Here is a 23,347-nt window from a genome sequence, read left to right as displayed (position 1 = left end):
TCGGCTTCTCCTTCCTCTCCCTTCGTGTCTTCGTCGAGATTGTGTCCAGCACCGATCAACGTATAATAGAACCTTCCTCCCCTCGCGCAGATATCCGGAGAACTAACGAAAGAATCCGTCCGATGAAAAGCAACGCGAGAAAACAGAGATGGGCAGTGGTTTCCTTTGACTCTTCGGTGATTTTCTGTAAGAGGGGGGGGATGACAACAAGATGAACTCGGTTCTCTCGTTCTCCGTAACGTGTCGCACCACCAGGCACTTTGCCGCTCCTCAGGAACGCTGTCTTCTGCTTGATCGATCGGCCGGTGTTCGTCGTCGAGGAGTAGAACGGAACGCGCGCGTGCCAAGCTGATCAGAAGCTGCTTTTGTATACGCTGCTGTTCGGTGTACACGAGTGGTGGACACGCGCGCGCCAGTACAGACACGGTACTATCGAGCTGAATGATCGATCCGACTGCTTCTTTCTGTCCAGTGTTTCGCTGGCTGGGAGGCCGGTTCGGAGAGTTACGTGGACGTGGACGGCGATGAGGGAACCTGGTCTGGCTGATAGTACCTCATACCGTTTATCTGAAACAGCCCACGTTTCTCGATCCCGTTAGACATTTGCATTTCAGGCTCCTTTGGGCAGGTTACGGTGCTTGAGGGAAATTTTGCGAGGGATCTTGGTTCGAGATGAAACGGTGATGTCAGGCTTGAAATGTTGGAAATGATACGCTGTTCGAGGATTGGTGATATGGGGCGGGTATAAAGTTTATTTACATAAAGTCGGTTTGATAGGTATTACAGAAGATTCTTTTTGGTGTGTTACTGTTGTTCTTGATGTTACTGGAATTGTGTGATGTGGAAATGGTGTGGAGTGTTTTTATGTGTATATGTTACAAATAAAAATGATAAAAAAAATGTGGTAAACTATTTTACCACTATCATTGTTCTGATAGCTCTTATCTTGTAATTCAAAGTAGGAAGCAGATTTGTTATTTTCATAAGGAAACAAAGAATTAGAATTCTGACAAGGTATTTGTGTGTTAGAAAATATTTTGTCACTGTACCATTATTCTGTCAGCAAGTAGTATTTGTTAGCTCTTATCTTATAATTCAAAGTGGGAAACACATTTTTTGTTTTCACAAAGAAACAAGGAACTGGTTATGGAATTACAACTTGAGAAGGTATTCAGTTTTGTTTAGAATATTTCGCCGACTTTGTTGTTATTCCCAAGAGAAAAGGATTGCAAATATTCTTACCGTCATGTCGTATTCCGTGATATAAGCCGGGATTTCCAGTTGCTCAGGAGACATGACCTCGTAAAGATACTCGACTCCGGGTAAGTTGTGAACCTTCTGCTTGATGGCTGGGGCCATGAACGTAGTGAACCACCACGTCATCATCTGCAGCAGATAACAAACCAATTATTTCAGTTTGCTAAACAACATTACAAAAACAAACACTGTACAAGTCTCTTCTAAAAGAGTGTAACGAGTTTTAGCAAGATTACTTATGAGTTAGAACAGTTAGCTAATGGCTAAATTAAGAAAGACACGTTTATTACAATGACTCATAGATCCTAATTCATTTATCATAATTGAATAAAATAATTAGTCACGTTATCAAGATGATACGAACTACACAAAAACTTATGACTCACGTCGATGACTCATGACCTACATCCAAACCTGCACGCTCTTTCGTCTGAAATTAGCCCTAATTCACCGTGAAATAAAATTTTCCCAATTCCTACGCCGTTCCCCGAATGTTCGAGCGTTTCCCGGACGAACGATTCGCCCTGCCGTTTTCAAGCTAACGAGAGGGAAAACGAAGACAGAAAGGTCCAATTATTCTCCTCCGCTTCGTCGATATCGTCTCCCGCCGCGTTTCACGTTCCTTTGAACCGCTAACAACGCCAGATCCAGTTCACGAGATAGAGATCGGCCTCGCGGAGAGGGGTCAAGGATGCGTGTACACGGATTTGCAACGTGAAAACGCCATTTGCCAAGTGGCTACTCTATACCGGAAGACCCGAACGTACGATACAATCGTAGGTGGTGTGCATGGAGGAAGAACGTGGGAAAAGCAACTGCGTTTTAATTGCTGAATTTTATCGACACCGCGAACCGACACGTGGAACGAAACGAGCCTGCGAGAAAATATTCCGCTTTGATTTATTATCGTTCCACATCTCGAGAGTGGATTGAAAACGATTTTTTTTTTTTTCAAGCGAGAAATCCTCAATCTCTGTATACTAACCTTGGTCCAGAAAGTTGGATGGATAATGTAGAAGTGCTTCAAGTTCTTCTTATACCTGTAAGAAAAATATTTCAACTTAATTAGCGAATGGTACGCCTAACGAAGGTTTCATCGAGAAGACTCGATTTAAACTAGTTTATTCACGAGCAACACTCATTATTGTTGCATCAGGTCTGTTGCTTATCTGCGAATCTACGTTCTCATGGTCACAGCGTCGAATCACGCACGGAACTTGCTGGATCGGTATCATTTATCATACTCCCGATTGTTTACTGCGGATTTTCCTTTTTTTCAAAGTTGCAATTGAGAATCGTCGGAGTTGAGAGAATCCGAAGTTCTCACTTTCGCTTGGAAATTACGAAGAAATACAGATAGAAGTTGGACCTTACTTGTAAGGAAGCACGTTGTACACTTCGCGCAACCATTGAAGGCTAGGGTAGTTGTTGCTGGTCGTTAGCGTGTGGAAATAAGCGATAACGTAGTCGCCTTTGACAATCGGGTCCAGCAGTTGTATCACATACAGCAATGCCTGAAACAGAAACGTGGAATTTCTCGTTACAGCGAATTCTCGAGGAGACTCTGTACAGGATTAACAAGCAGCGCTTCTTTTATCCTCGAATTATTCATACGAGGAGGCTCAACCGTTTGAATTATCGTTTTATATATCTCGCCTTTGATACTCTTCAGCTTCCACGAATTTTTCCGTGAACAGGCTCGCACGGAATACACGTTTTGCCGAGAGATTAATGAAATTTATGACGTCTCCGGAAGCTTAAACAAAGCGAGTTGCGCAACAGAGACCAGTCGTATCTCTTTTTTCGGGTGCAGTTGGGAAAAAATTGTAACTTCAGAACGTGGGTGAGAAATGTGTGCGAATGTAAGCTCACAATGGTGGAATAATGGGAAAAGTTACTTGTCGTTATAAACGGAGGTTTAAGTTTCGTTCTTTATTTTAAAGTAAAACGTTAGAACGAGTTTTATTTTTCATCCGCGATTCTATTCTTCGAAAGATAGTATGTCAGACTTATCCTTGGTCCCTTGTCCTTTAGAACGAGGGCTATTTTAATCCACCTTATTTCTCAAAGAATCCTCTCCATTTCATCGCAGCTTGCAAATCAAACAGCCAATGAAAACCGACGTGAATTGAAATTATCCTCTTTCCATGCATTTATAGAACGAATACTCGCTCACTATTCTCGGTTTTATCAACTCCCTGCAGGGAAATTGTTTAAGTTTAATCTGCGACTGTATTTGTGAAAAAAGGTCCAGAGGAAAATTGTCATCGCTGTTCGATCTTTCTTGGCAATTGGCCCAGATCGAATCTATTTTGTGTTATGCTTGGAACTAAAATTACTACGGAATGGGTATCATTTCACGTTCACAATCTTGCTCGAAGTGTCCTCGAATGAAATGTCCTTTGAAATCCAGCTCAATATTCCTGTTCTATCGTTTTCCAGCCTCGACAATTCCTCAAATTAAAATTACGTTCACTTCATTACTCCATGAAACGTGCATAATGTCGCCCACAATCTTGTTCAAACCAAAATCACCTTGCAATCAAATATCCTTCAAAAATGAGCCCAAATCCAACCCCTTTTCTATCATTTCCTATCCTCATTATTCTTCCTCCCATTAATCCTTCAAATTAAAATTACGTTCAGTTTATTACTCTATAAAATGGGCACCACAATTCTCCTCAAAATGTCCTCAAACCAAAATCAATCTACAAATCGTCCTTTGGAAATGAGCCCAAATCGAATTTTTTTCCTATCAATTTCCATCCTCGTTATCCTTCTTCTCGCGAATCCTTCAAACTAAAATTCACTTCATTACTCCAAGAGACGTGCACAATCCTCCTGAAATCGTCCTCTGAAAACGAGCCCAAATCAAATCCTCTTTCTATTACTTCTTCCAAATTAAAAATCACTTCATTGCTCTACGAAACGTGCATTACACCGCCCACAGTCCTCCTCAAACCAAAATCACCCTACATACATATCGTCCCCTGAAAACGAGCCCAAATCGAATCCCTCTCCTATCATCTCCCATCCTCGTTAATCTCCCAAACTAAAATTCCCCTCGTCACTCTAGGAAACGTGCCCCAAACCGCCCACGATCCTCTCAAACGAAATCAAGCGAACGCGACACGAGGAACGGCAGTGGGTGCCTGCGCTCGCAACCCACGAGTCTTTGATCCCTAGGAAAGCGCACTCGTCATACGTTTTAATCGATCGCGCCGCTACAACTCGAATTAGTACTCCAGTTCCTCGCTCCTGTCGCGCGGGGGTCGTGGAAATCAGGTCGGAGGCCTCGCGCTCCCCCGAAAAGAGCAAAGGAGCGCGAGCGAGCAAGCAACAAGGGAGGAGAGTCTCGACGCGAAAGCCACCGAAAGTTCAAGCGGAAAGTGTGCAAAGGCAGAACGTCCGTTTTCTTCCGGCTGGAGAGAGGACGGTCGTCGCGTCGAAGGGATTTTCCACCACCCCTCGTGCTCTGTTTCTTCTCTTCTCGTTCGTGACGTCAGAAAGTCTGGCCGTGTATTTTAATCCGATATTATGGACGACGTCGCACACATGTAGGTCGAACGATATTGTGATATTAAATTCTGCGTTCTCGCGATGTGCCGCGGCTCGAGGAATTCGCAGATGAAGGATTAGGGCCGTGGAAGAAGCGGGAAGGAGATTGTCCCCTTCTTTGCTCAGATCTTCTATCTGCCAAACTCTTATTTTTGGAGCTTGGAGCTTCAGGTGCGTTTTCCAACTTTCAAGTGAAATTCGAGTGTCTAATTTTTTTAAATTAACTTTTCTTCACCTTTCGGATACTAAATTTTGCAAATGAGAGGTTGCAAAAATGAGTTACTTTTTATTTGGACGAATGTTAAAATGGTAGAAGTGAGACTGGAGGAATTTTAGGAAGACGTAACTTATTGACAAAGAGTTGCAGTTTGATACGTAACCTGCGCAAAGAAAGAGATGCTTCGGTAAAAATGAAACAGAGTAGTCTCTTGATAATACAAAATATTCTCGACTTTGTCCAGACGTACATTCCGTAAAATCTGTTGTCCTCGGTATTGTCTCTTTAACATTCTCGATTTGCGTCAATCGGTTTGATCCTAAGTAAATTGAGACGTCACTAGATATCGCAATTTGTACACAATCAGCTCCCACGAGTAGGGGAGAGCAAACTGTGTACCTTTTCACGTTCGTCACAAAGGATTTACGAGTTCGCGTTAATTCGACACTTTTCCTCGATCTTTCTCTTGACGAAAGAATAAAATTAAACAGAAGCCAAGGGGAACTGAAATACGAGAAAATTTTTTGGCAAATCACTCGAGAGAGTAAGAGAAAGAGAGACATGTTTCCAAGCGTTTTCCACGATAAAAGGTTAAATTATCGTGCTGCGGAAATCCAGAAACCTTTGCCAGAATTAATCAGTCCAGCCAGCCAAGCCAGCTTTTGGACCCGATCCGTCCATTCTTTTTAGCTACACGAAATTACGAGCTTGCCAAGAGAGGGAGAGAGAGAGAGAGATACAAGAGAATACAGAAGAGTTCAAGGCTCGATCGATCTCTCCCCCTCGACGCTCGGTTTTAATCATCTTTTCTGTAAATACGAAACGCTCGGTATAATTAGTTGAATCATCGTTAACCATCGATATCAAACTTATTCGCCGGTAAACCGGAAACCCGCAATTTCCACGCCAATTTGCATTCACCTGCGCATTGTGATTTCTATCGGGGTATCCAAGAAGTGTAACACAGCTCGTTATTCGAAAAAGAAAAAAAAAGAAAAGAACGAGGGACAGAAAAATAAAAAGAGACGATTCAGAAGTCTCGTTTTCAATGATCGAGCGTGGGTTGGTAAGCAGGCGGAACGATAATAAAACGAATTCGTTCAATTTTCAATCGAGGTCGAGTTTACTCGCTCAGCATTGTCAGCACGAGATCTATTTAACTCGAGCTTTCTATCACATCCACAGACACAGAGGCAGGGCAGTATACACGTATTTATGCTACGTAGGAGAACGGAATCGTGGGAAGAATAGAGGTTCGTTAAACGAAATCGAAGGGGCCACGGGTGAAAAGAGCACTGAGCAAAGTGGCCTTTGTATCCTTCTTGGGTCCTCGAGGTGCTCTCCAGCCTCGATGAGTCATCGTGACGCTATGGAAAAAGCGTGAATATCGTGATTCTCGCTTTTGTGGTGCAATAACGTCAGTTTCGGCAATACCATGGTGTGAAATATTTGTCGGGGAATTGGAAGGTTAGAGAAACCGATGTGGAGCTTCCGAAATTCTGGAATTGCGCGATTCGGAAATTTTGCAATTCCGAAGATTCTGAAATTTGGGGAATTATGCACGGGAAAACTTGAGAATCTTGGGGTTTGAAGATTGCAAAATTGTGGAATTGCGAATTTTCTGAAATTCCGCAATTCCAATGTTGCGGGACTCTGGAATTTTAGAATTCGAGCACTGGAAAATTTGAAATCCTGGGATTTGAAGGTTACAAAATTACAGAATTCTACATTTTCTAAAATTCTGCAATTCCAACGTTGCAGGACTCCCGAATTTTGGAATTCACGCATCGTAAAATTCTGAAATATCGAAATTAAAATATTCCGAAATCCTGGGATGTCAAGATTACAAAATTACAAACTTCCAAGTTTTCGAAATTTCAAAATTCTAACATTCTGAAACTCCGCAATTCCACAATTGAAAACTGCCGAATTTCTAAAATTCTGAAATTAAAAGAATTGAATATTTCCGCATTGCCAAAATTGCCAAGTGTCAGCAATTCGAAATTTAAAAACTCCGCAATTCCAAAAACCAAAACTCTAGACACTAAGAACACTCCCGAACACCTTCCTTCACAATCAACCTTCCGTTTCGCCTTAATATCCATTAAAATAACAAGAATTTCCTGCATCGTTAAAACAGCGAAGCTCGAAGGTTCCCACTCCGCGAAAGAGCTTTGACAATTCAGACAAAAGGATGAAAGGAAGAAAAAGAGGAGAAAAAGATTCAAACACCTCTCCTCGAACGTAAGAGAGCGCCGAGCTCTCTGCGTCAAAGGCGGAATATTAATAAACAAAGGCAACGACTTTCTATCTTATCAAAAGGTTCGAGGCTTAAATATCGATGATTTAACGATGGCATAAAATTAAGCCTTGGTGACGAGCTTTAAAACACTCGTTATCTCTATCGCGACCCTGAAATCTCATTATCTCGTCGGCTCGTTTAATTAACGTTCGCCGAGCTGTGAAACACTATTTGCAGCTTCTCTGCGCCATAGTTACGTACAACGTTCGAAAAATCCAAGACGAAGGGTGAAAAAAATCGAAGGAATTTAGATCATCGTTTCTTCGACGTTCATCATACAGGATGCACGTGTATATGTAAAAATATACATTTTATAACGTATAGTACACGAGCTAGTAGTATTTTTGGAGGCAGCCTTCTACGACGCCGTTGTAATTTTTATCTCGTTTCAAGGTGGACCAAAGTAAAATTAGTCGTGCGTCGAGGAAATAAATAATACGTATAGATTCGTTTGGTATTCCACGTGTACTACTCGAAAACGTGTATCGAAAAAGTGACGGATTCGCGTGAGCTTTCTATCACATCCACAGACACAGAGGCAGGGCAGTATACACGTATTTATGCTACGTAGGAGAACGGAATCGTGGGAAGAATAGAGGTTCGTTAAACGAAATCGAAGGGGCCACGGGTGAAAAGAGCAAAGTGGCCTTTGTATCCTTCTTGGGTCCTCGAGGTGCTCTCCAGCCTCGATGAGTCATCGTGACGCTATGGAAAAAGCGTGAATATCGTGATTCTCGCTTTTGTGGTGCAATAACGTCAGTTTCGGCAATACCATGGTGTGAAATATTTGTCGGGGAATTGGAAGGTTAGAGAAACCGATGTGGAGCTTCCGAAATTCTGGAATTGCGCGATTCGGAAATTTTGCAATTCCGAAGATTCTGAAATTTGGGGAATTATGCACGGGAAAACTTGAGAATCTTGGGGTTTGAAGATTGCAAAATTGTGGAATTGCGAATTTTCTGAAATTCCGCAATTCCAATGTTGCGGGACTCTGGAATTTTAGAATTCGAGCACTGGAAAATTTGAAATCCTGGGATTTGAAGGTTACAAAATTACAGAATTCTACATTTTCTAAAATTCTGCAATTCCAACGTTGCAGGACTCCCGAATTTTGGAATTCACGCATCGTAAAATTCTGAAATATCGAAATTAAAATATTCCGAAATCCTGGGATGTCAAGATTACAAAATTACAAACTTCCAAGTTTTCGAAATTTCAAAATTCTAACATTCTGAAACTCCGCAATTCCACAATTGAAAACTGCCGAATTTCTAAAATTCTGAAATTAAAAGAATTGAATATTTCCGCATTGCCAAAATTGCCAAGTGTCAGCAATTCGAAATTTAAAAACTCCGCAATTCCAAAAACCAAAACTCTAGACACTAAGAACACTCCCGAACACCTTCCTTCACAATCAACCTTCCGTTTCGCCTTAATATCCATTAAAATAACAAGAATTTCCTGCATCGTTAAAACAGCGAAGCTCGAAGGTTCCCACTCCGCGAAAGAGCTTTGACAATTCAGACAAAAGGATGAAAGGAAGAAAAAGAGGAGAAAAAGATTCAAACACCTCTCCTCGAACGTAAGAGAGCGCCGAGCTCTCTGCGTCAAAGGCGGAATATTAATAAACAAAGGCAACGACTTTCTATCTTATCAAAAGGTTCGAGGCTTAAATATCGATGATTTAACGATGGCATAAAATTAAGCCTTGGTGACGAGCTTTAAAACACTCGTTATCTCTATCGCGACCCTGAAATCTCATTATCTCGTCGGCTCGTTTAATTAACGTTCGCCGAGCTGTGAAACACTATTTGCAGCTTCTCTGCGCCATAGTTACGTACAACGTTCGAAAAATCCAAGACGAAGGGTGAAAAAAATCGAAGGAATTTAGATCATCGTTTCTTCGACGTTCATCATACAGGATGCACGTGTATATGTAAAAATATACATTTTATAACGTATAGTACACGAGCTAGTAGTATTTTTGGAGGCAGCCTTCTACGACGCCGTTGTAATTTTTATCTCGTTTCAAGGTGGACCAAAGTAAAATTAGTCGTGCGTCGAGGAAATAAATAATACGTATAGATTCGTTTGGTATTCCACGTGTACTACTCGAAAACGTGTATCGAAAAAGTGACGGATTCGCGTGCAATTCCACGTATCGTTTTCTGTTCGCGGAAATCTATGTATAACGTTCGATGTTTGAAAATTTGTATTTTTTTTTTGTTTTTTGTCCGAGTAGATTTTGGACAATTTTTTTCAGAGACTTCAATTCGAGACAGGAACTCGACGAGATTTTATTCTGTAAATTTAAGAAAAATTTGACGTTACAGAAAGATGGAACGGATTTAGCAGATTACGCAATGGAGTTGAAATTCGAAGAATGAATCAGACAATGCGTTTAACACGGTGCAATTACGATCGCAGTGACTAATAATATTGAACTATACTGTACACCGATGGTCACGTCACTTTTTGTGCAACTCAAATGTAAGTGCAAAGTAGTTTTTGTTATATTCTATCTAATAAAATAATTATATTCGCAACAATTATCAAGTTCTATTTCCTCCATTAATGCAGTAAACAGTATTCAATTCTACTTTTTCCTCTACAAGGACAATCCAGTGTAGTTGTAAGACTGTTTTTGTTATATTGTAATTAATAGAATAATTATCGTTTTCACAAGAATTATCAATTCCTGTTTCCTCAATTGGTGCAACGATCAGTAATCAATTCTACCTTTTTCCGCAAGCAAAAAAATCTAATTGCAGAATGTTAAAGAACGTATTCACACGTATACACAATTACTTTGTTACAAAAGTGAACTATTTAGTAAACCTATTTCTGAACCAACTTCTGAAATTTTTTCAAATTTAACCCTTTCGCTGCGGCAGATTTCTATAGACATTCAACCACGGTCCCGAAAATCTTTTCCATTGGCTGTATCGTTTAAAAATGTATTCTATGAAATTAAAATAAAAGTGCGCAAAGGGTTAAATTAAGGTAGACGTGCGAGCAAATTTCAAAGCGAAAGGGTTAACACTTTGCACTCCACTGGCGACATTCGTAATGTGCAACATAACTCCATTTGCGTAATTACCAGGAGAATTTTAATACTAGAATAACTGAAGCCGTGAAAATGACAAAGTTTTTATTCGAAACAAATCTTTCGATTATCAAAACATGCTTAGAGTGCAAAGTGTTAAAGCACCTAAATCTGACCAATCTGAAAAATTCATAAATCGCTCAAAAGACAATTTCTCTCAACGAACACGCGAAATATGGATCAAAAATAAAATTAAAAAAACAAGTCTTAGTGTTACGAGTTTAGGTATTACAAAATATTCAGAGTGCAAGGGTTAGAGCACTTCAATCTACCCGAAAAAGCTAATAAATCGCTCAAAAGACAAGTTCTCGACGAGCACGCGAAGTACAGACCAGAAATAGAAAATAGAAGAAAAATCGAAGCTAAAGGATCAGCCAGAAAATGAACCCTTTCACGGCAGCAGAAGGGTTGTCGATACTTTAAACGTCAAGACCATGGGATATCGAGGAGGGAGAGGGACCGGTTGATCGTAATGTCGCAGGGTTGGCGAGAGAGCACACGTCCTTTCCTCGCAGCTTTTCACCGTGCATCAGCCGATAAAATGTGTGACCTGGAATTGCTCTCGCGAGTTCAGGGGGAGAATGATCGAGTGCGTCCTTGAATCTCGGACAGCGACCTACATTCAACCAGGAGGAATCGCTGCTGGCCGCGACTTCTTTCGCCTCGTCCTTTCAGTAGCACACCCTATATTTTTTTTATTGCCTTATCTGTCGCCGCGGGGGCACACCGTAATGGCGTCCTCAATCCTCGCGTAATTTCCTTGCAAACCGACACGATTCCACCGCGTTCCCTCGTGTTTCATCGCACGATCTTCGTCACCGAGTCACTTCTCGCACGTAAGAATTTACCCGGACACTTTACTCGCGCTGTTCTTCGTTTCAGCGCGGAAGTCCTTCGTTCGATCCAAGGATTCGACTTGTTTGGTCATTTTTATTCGAAACGATACGATTTTTACTTTTGAATTTGTCGTACGTTCGAATTAAAAAGAAAGCAGTTTCGAGAGGTGATAGGTTCCACCTTTGTAAGAACAACTCGTCCTTGATACGATTGAAGTTCTACGAGAATAAGTTCGCGGAACGGGGTTAAGATACTGACCGTATGTGCAATCGTAGCCGAACTGCCCGATCATCGATCCGAATGTAAATGAACTTGACATTACATTAGTATTCTAATGAAATTATCTAATGGACTATTTGCTCCTACGAGCACCCGATTTTAGCTCGCATTCTGGATGTGAGATTGTACTGTTTGGTATTTAGAGTGAAGCTTTGGTCCGAGAACTTGGCAATTTTAACGAGAAGATCATTCTTTTGAAGAATTTGTTGGAATTTCTGATAGGGTAGGATAGAATTTGAAAAAGAACGTAACATTCTGGAGACGTGTAGTGCTACGTGAAAATTTTAGAACCATTCAGAATTTTAGATCGTTAAGGATAATTAACAGAAGCTGCAGTGGTGGTGCTGGGTAATTTCAAAGTTTCGGTCGTTAGTACGTACACATAGAGAATTCAGTGTGTGGAGGATGACCTTAGAATATAATGAATCAAGAACAGGTAACCAGGAATTTTCACCTTTCGCGTGAAAGGTTCCAGGTTAACGAATAATGCTTCACGGAATGATTAATACAGGACAATCCTCTTAACCTTTTGTCCGATCTTAACAAACGATTCGAAGAAGATTAACTCGAATCCTCTGCAATCCTACGAACGGCAATTTCCCTCGCCTACAAATCACTACTTCCTGCATCTTGAAATTTCTAAAATCTACTGGAACATCAATCATCCGTAAGAAAAGTAAAGGGAAGTTCTTATAGCAAAATGAACAAAAAACAACCCTACTCAGGGGAACAAACATCCTGCGTAAAAAAAAAGGTCGAACTCGTTAAACGGTAATATCTACGCTTCATCGATCACGATCAACGTCATCGACGCGCTGAAAGAAAGGGTTGGTCAGTGCGTCAGTGAAGGAGAGAGACGGAGGAAAAGGAAGAGGGTGAGAAACCTGAAGAAAGAAAGAGATAGAGATAGGAAGAGGTAGGCAGACAGAAACTGAGGAAAGAGAGAGAAGACAAAGAGAGTGAGAGAAAAGGGGAAAGAAGGAGAAACTCGCAGAAAAGAGGGAGAGACAGGGAGAGACAGGGAGAGACAGGGAGAGCCAGGGAGAGACAGGGAGAGCCAGGGAGAGACAGGGAGAGACACACATATAGAGAGAGAAAGAGGAAGAGACACACATATAGAGAGAGAAAGAGGGAGAGACACACATATAGAGAGAGAAAGAGGGAGAGCCACGGAAACGAAGAGAGAAAGAGGGAGAGCCGCCAAATGAAGAGAAAAAGAGGGAGAGACGCACAGAAGGAAAGAAAAAGAAGGAGAGACCGCGGAAAAGAGAGAGGGTGGGAGTTCGGGGCGAGGTCGTGCAGGCGTTTCCGTTTCGATCGGTCGCAGGCTATTTCCGGCGGCGACGCTGATGGCTTTCTTGAAAAGGACGCGACGTGAAAAAAGGGTCACGTGTGTGTAGGGAGGAAAAGAAACTTTTTTTCCAGGGCGGATCGACGGTGGTCGCGACAAAACGTTGGAGCTCGTGCGCCCTCGGCTTGGGAGTTGTTCCGTGGTCGGTCTATTTCTGGACGTGTAAATATCGATTCGCCAGCGGTGCTGCGCTCGTCGCCACTGTGTGAGAGAAACGGGAGACGGAGGAGAGGATGGAGCAAAGATGATATTGATACACGCAGGAGTAATGAGATCGTGGTGAACGTCGAGTGACGTGCACGCTTCTCTGCAGGCAAGTATTAGAAATTGAATTTGGAAAGTTAGGTTGACAGAGAGACGAAAGACGTTTGGTTAATGTTTGACGAGAGACAACGGTTGCTTGTGGTATTTTTCTATCACGTGTTCTTTCCAATGGTCAGGTTAATGGAGAAAATGATATTTCGAATTTTTCCTCCTGTCAATTCTACTTTATTCTTTAATTTTGGTATACTCAGAAGTTGAGATACGCGCGTGTGTGTGTGTGTGTGTGTGTAGGAGGTAGTAGAAATTGACTTGAGAAAGTTAGGTAGATGGAATCGAAGGACGTTCGATTTATTGTTTGATAAGACGAAAGGACAGTAGTGGGTTGTGGTAAATTTTTATGGAATCTAGTTTGCCCAATGAGACATTTTATTTTTGACGAACCCAAGAAGCTGAAAATGTCAGAACAGCGGAGGAAGAAGATTTTGAGTAGCACTGGGCTGCTTTTGAACAGACGTTGAAGAATAGACTCTCAACCAACGCTACTTCGTCTTCTTTCCCTTATACATATGATAGACACCGGGTAACCTTTGAAAAAGTCAGCGTCACATATGACTTTCAGGGAATTTCTTACGACAGTAACTCGTGGTACTTGTCAAACATTGAAAAGTATCCGCGGAGCTCTACCGTATTAAAAGTCTGCACTAGATTTATACAGAAAAATATGGAATTATTAAAAAAAAACTTTCAATTGTCAAATATTGAATTGAAATTGTCAAAAATTTGAATTGTCGAATATCCAATTGTCCAATATTTCAATTCCGCAACGTTTACTATACAAATTCTTGGTGCATAAAAATGAGAACACTTCGTCAATATCTTCTTTTTCATTAAATTAAAAAAAAAAGAAACGAGAAAATAATTCATCTCCACAAACATCTTATCAAGTATTGATAAAGCATTCGAACGGAACCTGAACTTTCGCGGATCACATTCAACTTTGAACGTTGCCCAGAGCCCGATATCGGGGGGCAGCAAGCGTCAGTGATGCAAGATGATTCATTTAAAGGGCTGTCCGTTCAACGTGACAATCTATGGTCAAAGCGATCAAGCGACGACCGCTTTGGAGCCGCGTCGCGGAGGATTCAGTCGGACCGTCGAATAAGCGACGTTCTGAATAAACATTCGATCGATCCGATGAATAATTCTAAATCGTTTCCGGTCCCGGCTATTGCCTCGCGATAAATAACGCATTAATTCATTCCATCGACATTCCTTGCACGATTCCCTAAATACAAATCCCTCTATTATTGAAGCAAAAAGTTCAACGTATATACCTGAACAAACAAATACGTAATTTAACCCTTTCATCTATAATATCGCGCACACTTCGCGAAACGAAAATTTTACGTACTGTAAAATTTTCTTTCGCACATATTACAGAGTGTCAAATTTTCTTTCGTTCCTCGTCCAAGCAAAAATCACGCACGAAAGGGTTAATCATTCGTTACGAACGTTCCCCCTAATATTCAGCGTTTGAATATCTAGGAAAACGTCACTGGTACATTATTCCACGACACTTTTTCTCTTAATAAACATCGATAAATTGAATCGAACAGGTTGGTTCATCTGAGACACTCGATTTCGTGGCGGAAAACCACCGGAGCCAATTTCCCCCTGACGTCGAGCTATGCTAAACGGATCGATCAGCTTGTAAAGAACTGTTAAACACGCTAGTCCATAATAAAAGAGGCGAGGAGCTAACCCGCCGAGCGTATTGATTTCGCGTTCTCGCCACGCTTTCCTCTCGCAACTACTGGTCTCTCCCTGGCTCTCCCTCTCTTTAACACGATCATTCTACGTTTGCGCGTCACCAAACGATCCATGCTCGTTCACGTGTTCACGGTGATGTTCGTAGGGTGGCCTAAGAACGCCCTTGATCGACAGTGAAAATTTCAAGGGACGTGAGACCGCCACACGTGAACCAGGGTTGATTGCTCTCGCGGGGAAATTCGCTGGATTTATTTAGCAGCCTAGACACGACAAGTCGTTCCAACGGTTATACCACTGCTCGCGATTATCTTAGAGATTCTGTGGGAAACGTAGAGACTGTCTGTGTTTCTCTAGAATCGTCGTCAAATATAAATGCAAATTGCGGAAATTTCGAAAATTAAAAATTACCGATATTCGTGTAAATACAGCAAACCATAAGAATCAATTTCTTTTAAATTATCAATTCATTCATTCAAGCAGTTGTAAATTTACGAAATATCGTGCAATTTCCTGTAACATTTCTTTTTTTATAATAATTTAATCCAACAAACGTTTTATCTTTCGCCGCGAACATTCCGTTTCGAGCATCAAAGCGAAGTTTCAGCGCAGTTTTATCAGGCAAACATTGAATACAACTCGCTCTACGTTATATCTTTATGATCTCGATATGTAGACTCACAAACACGGAAGACGATTATATGACTCTAATAAACCTATAATATCCCCTTTAATCTAACAATTACGAATCTGTATTTGACTGCAAACAGAGAGGAAACACAAGGATCGTGCAGTGTTTCGTATATGAAAAACAAGAGAGAATGTTGTCGCGAAATCTCGTCTCCGAGCCTCGACAACTTCTAATCTCACCTTGTCCAGATTGATTTTAGTTGCCGGGAACCATTTGCCGACGAACACGACGACCGGTCGACCCTGACGATCCACTCCACTCTGGTAAAGGCAGCCTATCCCTGAAACTTCAGACAGATCCTCTGTCTTCGCTCTTCTGAGGAGCCTCTCGTACCTGAAACACGGGAATAAGCTACTTCCATCATCGTTCTTAGCTGGATTTAGTCGTCGTATTCGAATACCACCGGCTATATCGTTCTGGTCTGCTTGCTTTCAATGCACCGTGTCTTTTCTTCGATTGAAACGCGTTCGAGGGGCAATTTGTTATTCAATGAGCGCAGCGTCAGGTGTGTTTGAAATTGTCGATCGTTTAACGCTTTATCATTGTTCCGAAACATTACTTCCTACCTTTTTATACTCTAAAGTTGCATTGTAGAAGCTGCATTAGAAAAACAAAGTAGACGTCGCACACTTTGTTTGAACAATGTTGAAATGTACGATTTGTTACATCGAAGGAAAACTCTATTCGCGAGGACTATTTGTTTCGCGTCGTTACGCGAATCAATAATTGTCTTACATTTTTCAACACGTCTGACGTTCCAATGTTTATTCAATGTATCATTCGCTACAATTCTACGGCAAACACAGCGTGTGCGTGTATTCTGTCAGCTAGAAACCCCATCGTCGCGGGAATCCTCTCGAACGAAATTACATCTCGCCGATGTTATTCGTCGAATCGTAACGTAGAATTCGGTCGGTTGTGAAACGTTAATGTCCGAAAATTTCACATTGTATCGGCAGAGTGAAACGTCAAGCGTGACGTTCGAATTCTGTCGACGATGCAAATTTTCAGCGTGTGCAAATGAATTCGTGCCGCGAATGTTCAACGGTAAAATGGGAAAATTACACGCCTCGCGCATTTCCATCGCTAATTTCCTTCGTTACCGATTGCTCCGGAGAGGGGGGAGAAGAAAAACAAAGCTGGATAACTCGTGTCTGGAATATCGATGCGAGCACGTAGCGTTAATTGCCGCGGCGAGGAAAGCGTGCGGTTTTGCGCAAACACGCGACACAACCGACCTCGCGATGTGAACTTTGCGGGACGAGCTTTGGCGGAAGAATGGCGCGATGGGAATTTGGAAATTTTTAGTATCGAGTGTGAAGTTCGCCAGTGGGAAGCTTTAATAGGAATGTTGATAATTTTTCAAGTCTGAAGTTGTAGCTCGTAATACGAATGTTAAGAGGGCTAAGCGCGTGAATGTGGAAAAGTGAAGTTTACGACAGAAACTTTGCAGAAAAAGCTAAAATTATGAACTTCCTGATAAGAATCTAAAATTTGAAATTTTTTATATGAATTTTGCAATGGAAGCCTGATAAAATGATGTTCGTGTACAAATTTGATCGTACAAATCGAAAAAAAAAAAAAATGAGTTTCATAGTGTGTGACCAGTGGTATATTTTTCACAAAACGAATCTCAAAATATGAAACTCATAGCATGCAAAGAATGCTCGTAATCAAGTATTTTTCTTAAAAAATCAAGTAATGAAACAAACTTTCCAACATGAATCTCAAAAAAATTCTGTCAACCTGAAAGGCTAGAGCAAAAAAATCAAGTTCGCGAAATACAGCTCAGAATAATTTCGCAATGCGAATATCAGATAATACGAATCTCGCGATAGAAACGTTCGCAAAAAGCTTGAAATATTAACTTGACGACACGAATCTGAAACGACGACAAAGGAAACTAGGAAGCTAGATAGGAAACTCGAAAAATGAACGAAAATTTCGTTCAGATCTACGAACGACACGCGACGGGGCAGTCGTCGCGACGCTACGCGACGCGTCCATGAATATTCCATTCGGTTAAAATCAACGAGCACGGTTCACGTGCGCGTGGTGAAACGTTTTCTCCTAAAGTCGTTAAACGAGTCAAGTGAGGACGATTCGTCCGGGAAGTAACAGATTTTCTACTCCTTGTCCAACGAATCTGGTGTTTCGTCGCGCGGCTATCGACTTTCTGTTGCAATTTTTAACTCTTTTATTTTTTCCCGCCACGAAGCTCGTACAAGGCCGCAATAACGACCGCATACTCACGCATTCGTTTCAACCGCACGCGACCGCAACGTTAATTTTTCGATGAAACTCGATTGCATGGGGAATTGTTCGTTCTCGCGACGATGACTCGAGCAAGTCTGACGCTATTGTCTTTTCAACGACGTCTTCTCACGGAGACTGGTAAATTATTGTGACTCGAGTGTTTTTATTCGAATTCTATGCGGACTCTGGGAATTTTTCAGTGTTTCGAATTACGATGATTAGGTTTGAGAGTGTCATTTTTGAGAGGAAAAGGGATAGTAGGGAAGTATTGCCTTGTCTATTGGGGAAAACGAAAGAGACTCGAGATTTCTCGCGAATTTTCAATCTTTTCGAACGGAAGATTTTCGAGAATTTTCAATGTTTTTAACTCGAAGATATTCGCGAATTCCACGTGTGTGAATTTTCAGTGTCGTTAACTCAAAAATCTTTGCGAATTTTATGTCTGTGAATTTTCAGTGTTTTTAACTCGAACATTTTCGCGAATTCCACGTGTGTCTGTGAATTTTCACCGTTTAAAATCACGACGATTAGTTTCAAAAGCGTAAAATTGCTAATAGGAAACCAGAGACTCGCGAATTATCGAGAAAGAGTGACTCGAACATTCTCGCGAATTCTACACAAATTCCGCGAATTTTCAATGGTTCAAATCACGATAATCGAGTTAAAGAACACAAAATTTCTATTAGGAAGTTACCACTAAGTTTCCCACCTAATAAATGTTAATTTATTTATCAGTGACTGCTATACCCAGAAACGTGTCGATAATGCAAGATACCTGAACGACAACAATTCCAGAAAAATCGCTTCCCATATATCAAATTCTAATTCACATATCGCGAAACGTGTCCGTACAATGAAAGAACCGAGCGATTTTGCCGCATGCCATTTACGTAACGCGATAAAATCGAAATTTCACAAAAATGTCTTGCGAAACACACACACACGAAGACGTGGTTCGATACGTAATTTTTCACGGTTACCAGGTCAGCGTGAACAATCACCGCGTGCACGTTGCTCTCAGAAAAAAAGAAAAAACCAATCATCCACACGCTTCTTCGTTCTCATTCCGTCAACGTTCGAATACACGATTTTCCTCTCACGATCGCAGATTACGTTCGCGAAACGCTGAAACCGCGTAAACACTCGCGAGACTTTCGTAATCGCGAAATCGAAAGCAAAAGCGTGTGTGTGTATCGAACAGCTGAGAGAGAAAAAAGAACAGTCGTGACGAAGAAACTGGAAGAACATAATTACAATCCAGCTCTGTGAAATACGTAAAAGTCAGAGTTCTTGGAGTGTTACCAAACAGCAGAACGCGAAGGGCGCAAAACAAAACTGGGCGTTGGACCAAAAATAATGTTCCCGCGTATCGGAAAACGATTAAACACTCCGACAACGGTGTACAGATAAAGTGGAATCAAACCTCCAACTTTTTACCCTACGTCTCCCTCTTTACGACCTGCAATTCTGTCTCCCGAGAGCCAAGTAATTTCAAGGCAGACCAGACTGCACATGACCGATCTCCAGCGACGAAAATCAACGCATCTGACGCGCGGAACATTTTACGTAACGCGGAAACACAGGATTTCACGGCGAAGGCGACGACAGTGAAGGAAACAATAGATAAACGAAGGAAGAGATAAGAATAATTGTCGATACGCACCGGTCCTCGTCCTCGATCACATCCACCATGTCAATCATGACCATTCTGACAATATACACACTTTGTCGACAGGAATACGTAGATTCGACGAATCTTGCTCTCGAAAACGTACTCTCCCTCGATCAAGCCGAAATTTTCCAGAGGACACTGTATTAGAAACCAGATTTTCTCTGTTCGATCCACGAGCGAATCCTCGCTGCTGGTGTCATCGGTGCAGATATACTCTGTGACTACTATCTTCACGCGATACGAGAATGAATCACGAGAATTTGATAAAATAATCACGAGATAAGGTTCGAACACAGAAGATTGATAATGTTTCTTTTTCTTGGATAGACAAGAGAGTGTTGAGAGGTAACGCGCGGAATACGTCGCGCGAATGGAAGAAAGGAACGACGACGACACGATTTATAAAACGCGACAAGCCTTCGCGACTCGCCGCAACACACTGAGCCAGCTGAACGAGGAATACGAGGACTACGAGGCGAGAAATGACGTCGGGACGCCGCGTCGCGTCGCGTCTTCGTGGGCGCGCGCCTCCGCCGGCTGCGTCACGGCGCCTGCTCGGCTTAGGCTACTACGTGTTCGATGAGTAAAAAGCGGTACCGAACGGCGGAGAGCAGGGGCGCGATCCGCGGGCCGGTTATTACGTTCGATTCGCGAAAGGCGTCGACTAATTGCCGGAAAATCGCTCGGTTGCCCGTAAAAGGGCCGCAGCGGGGTGTCTTTTCGAGTCACGAACCGATTCTAGGAGGAACTATGTTCGCTTGTTTCGTCCATGGATCGGAACGTCGATTTTCTCGAGGCAACGCTTCGGTGCGTTCGAAGAAGCAAAGATATAAAGTTTGCATTTTTTTTTGCAACATGAGAGATATCGAGTTTTTTGCATTTGGACATCTGTTCGATAGGCGATGCTCGAGTACGTTGGGACAAGTGAAGCTGGATTGGTTTTTGACGTGCCTTTGGAAAATTTGGTTTTTATAATTGTTGGTTACGTTCTTTTGAGAATGGAAGAAAATAGATACTGATACATATGTGTGTGCGATATTTGATATCATTGTTAGTTTCCATAGGTAATGCTTGATTACGTTAGAACAGGTAAAATTGGATTACTCTCTCAGGCGTCTTTGGAAAATCTATTTTTTATAAGTGCTAGCTTGTTTTTGGAGTTACGTTGTTTTGAGAATGGAAGAAAACAGAATATATACCTGTAGTTTTCAGGGACACTGATTAATTATGGCCAACTATTCGTTACATTATTTTCTAACAAGAGAAACAGTTTAACTGCTATCGATTTCAAATGAATAAAATATAACTAGGTAAAAAATTGTATCGTTTCTTTGTGGCTTTAAAAAATCGACCCTGAAGAGATTAACGCTTCTCCTTTATTAAACAAAGAAAAATTCTACTGAAACAGGAAACGAGGTAATGTCACAGAGAAGGTAGTCGATCAGAACGAATTGTTTGCAAATGGTTCGCAAAATTCAGAGATAGAAATTTCGATGTCAAAGGAGGAAAAGCACAGTCTTTAGCAAAATACGTACAATTTATATGGGATCATAAATATATCGAATACAAAAATTGCATGGAAATACATAATTGCAAAAACTAGAAATAGTGCTGTATTCTATACACACTACCGGCCAAAAGTTTGGAATCACCTCCCAATTTTCATCAGTACTGAATCTGCTACTAATTTTTCATAGACTTGATGTTTATTATATAGACTTAATTTGATACAAAATTCGTTAAAAAATTCTTAAAGCTACTGACTTTTTTCCGGGAATTTTCGTGTAACTTGAAATACGCATTGATTCTAAACTTTTGGCCGGTAGTGTATACTTTGATCTCCTGTCACACGTGCTTCACGCTTCCACTGAATCGTTAAACAAACAAGTGATTAGACCCACAAAGCACCAGAACGCGTCAAAAATTTGCAGACCAATTAACACCTTCCTTCCACAATACATCGGAATTCCTCCGAACCCACGTATCCCCGAAAAATTTCAAACGAGTCTCAATCGAATTGAATTCCTCCCTATCTCATCCGAAAACTCCTAAACTCCTCCCATAAAAATTCGCAATAAATCCAACCCGACGTAATTAATCCAAAACTGCAATTTTCCCAACGTTGCAAACGAAACAACGGGGATTTGCATACGATATCGCAGCTACTATTAATTACCCCAGCGGCACATCCGCCAATTCTAAGTACAGAATTCCCCGAATCAGCGACACGATGATGCATGACACGCACGTGCCGCTGGAATATGCGAAATTGGGAGCATTCCCGGAGCAGGATGGAGAAGCAATCGCGTTTGACCTAGCCGATGTTGACTGATTTCGGGAATAACGTTTGCACAACACAGCACACACTCGGCCGGACTCGATTCTCAACCTCGAACTCGTGAATTTTTAGCTAGGAATTCCGTGGGTACACGTGAGAATGCGTGGTTACACTGCGTTACGGAGTAGAACATTTATAGCCTCGGCTATTTTCGTCCACTCTGATCTTCACGTTTGATTTTACCACCGTGACTAACTCCAAGAATGCAGATCGACTGGCATAACAGAAAAAACGAAGAAAGACAATCCTCGCCAGCAATTCCGTTGAATTGAATTTCGACAAAACGTTACCAGGGTGGATAACGAAACGTTCCTGCGTTCCACTGAATTAATTGGCAATTAACCTTTTCGCTACGGCGTGCTTGTGACAAAATATGATCGCTATGAACGGAGCGCATTACTGACTAGTCGACACTGAGGTACATTTCATATCTGATTTTTCTTTCCCATATGTTTCCAATATCTGTCTTATACGATTTAAATGAAATTTGGCAAACGATCATTTTGTCGCAAAAACAAGAAAGAAACAAAAGTATACATGGTATGAACGTATATGTACGCTCTTCGTACCCGAGCGCCCACTTTTCGCGAGCGTATATATACGCTCTTCGTACATGAACGTTCATTCTTCGAGGGCGTATATATACGCCCTTCGGAGCGAAAGGGTTAATAACGACGTATCGCCAAGAGAGAAACATCGTTCAGATGTTTCGAGAGGCGAAAACGCACACACGCGTGTTTGTTTTGGAGAATGGGAACGGGACAATTGTTGAAGTTTCGGGAGTTGAGTGGCGCCCGGCCACTTTGTTTCATGATTGGTTAATTTTATGCGAGGGCCGTTGTTTCGACGGGTAAACGCGAAATTGCGTTACGCGTTCACGTTTCTGGGTCGATTGGTTCTAAACGCGCAGCTTCGATGGGGCTACCAGCAGGCAGTAGCTGCTGTTCCACGATTGTTACGCTCGATTATTATTTTAGACCGCGCGCCTGCAATTGAAACTGTCAGGGCACAATGCAGCAGATTGAAATCAATGCATCCTTAATCACCCGTTCTACTGATCTACGGTTACGAGCACGCATACGTGCACGATGCTTCCAACAGAACGTTGAAACTCGTTTTTCCTTGGCTCCACTTTCTCCGCGACTTCTGTTTCCGAGAAGAAACGTCGAATTCGTCGAGAAGTACGTACGATTCCATTGATTCTCGATGCAATTACATCGGATGAAAATAGGACGTGGTTCGATTTCCAGGAAACGTGTATCCTTCTGTTAGCCAGAAAAGAGAGTCGAGAGAAGAGATTGATCGTCGATTCACACGCCACGCGACCGTAAATCGGTCTTTCCTCGAAGTCGTAACAGAGAACGTTGTCACAGTTTCCGGAAGCAGGAAGTATCAAATCCTCGACGACTCTTTCGTTCCTCTCCTCGTTCGTTCCTAATAAACGTTACCGGC

At 41.8% G+C, this 23,347-nt stretch overlaps 1 protein-coding gene across 2 annotated transcripts in view; it reads right to left on the bottom strand.

Moving 5' to 3' along the window:
* Positions 1-6: 6 nt before the first annotated feature.
* LOC108577934 (protein GDAP2 homolog) overlaps positions 7-23,347 on the bottom strand; it is a 36,363-nt gene continuing 13,022 nt past the window's right edge. For both annotated transcript variants that reach the window (XM_017941168.1, XM_017941176.1), the window contains exons 8-12: positions 15,809-15,962; positions 2,632-2,771; positions 2,243-2,297; positions 1,243-1,386; positions 7-567 (exon numbers count right to left, since the gene is read on the bottom strand). In XM_017941168.1, coding sequence (XP_017796657.1) covers positions 505-567; positions 1,243-1,386; positions 2,243-2,297; positions 2,632-2,771; positions 15,809-15,962 — 556 coding nt within the window. In that variant the 3' untranslated portion in view covers positions 7-504. The remainder of the gene's footprint in view (positions 568-1,242; positions 1,387-2,242; positions 2,298-2,631; positions 2,772-15,808; positions 15,963-23,347) is intronic.

This window comes from Habropoda laboriosa, unplaced genomic scaffold (assembly GCF_001263275.1).
Source record: "Habropoda laboriosa isolate 0110345459 unplaced genomic scaffold, ASM126327v1 scaffold5, whole genome shotgun sequence".
Taxonomy (NCBI): Eukaryota; Metazoa; Arthropoda; class Insecta; order Hymenoptera; family Apidae; genus Habropoda; species Habropoda laboriosa.
Note: the sequence above shows the minus strand (reverse complement) of the source record. Positions and strands in the feature narration are given on the sequence as shown.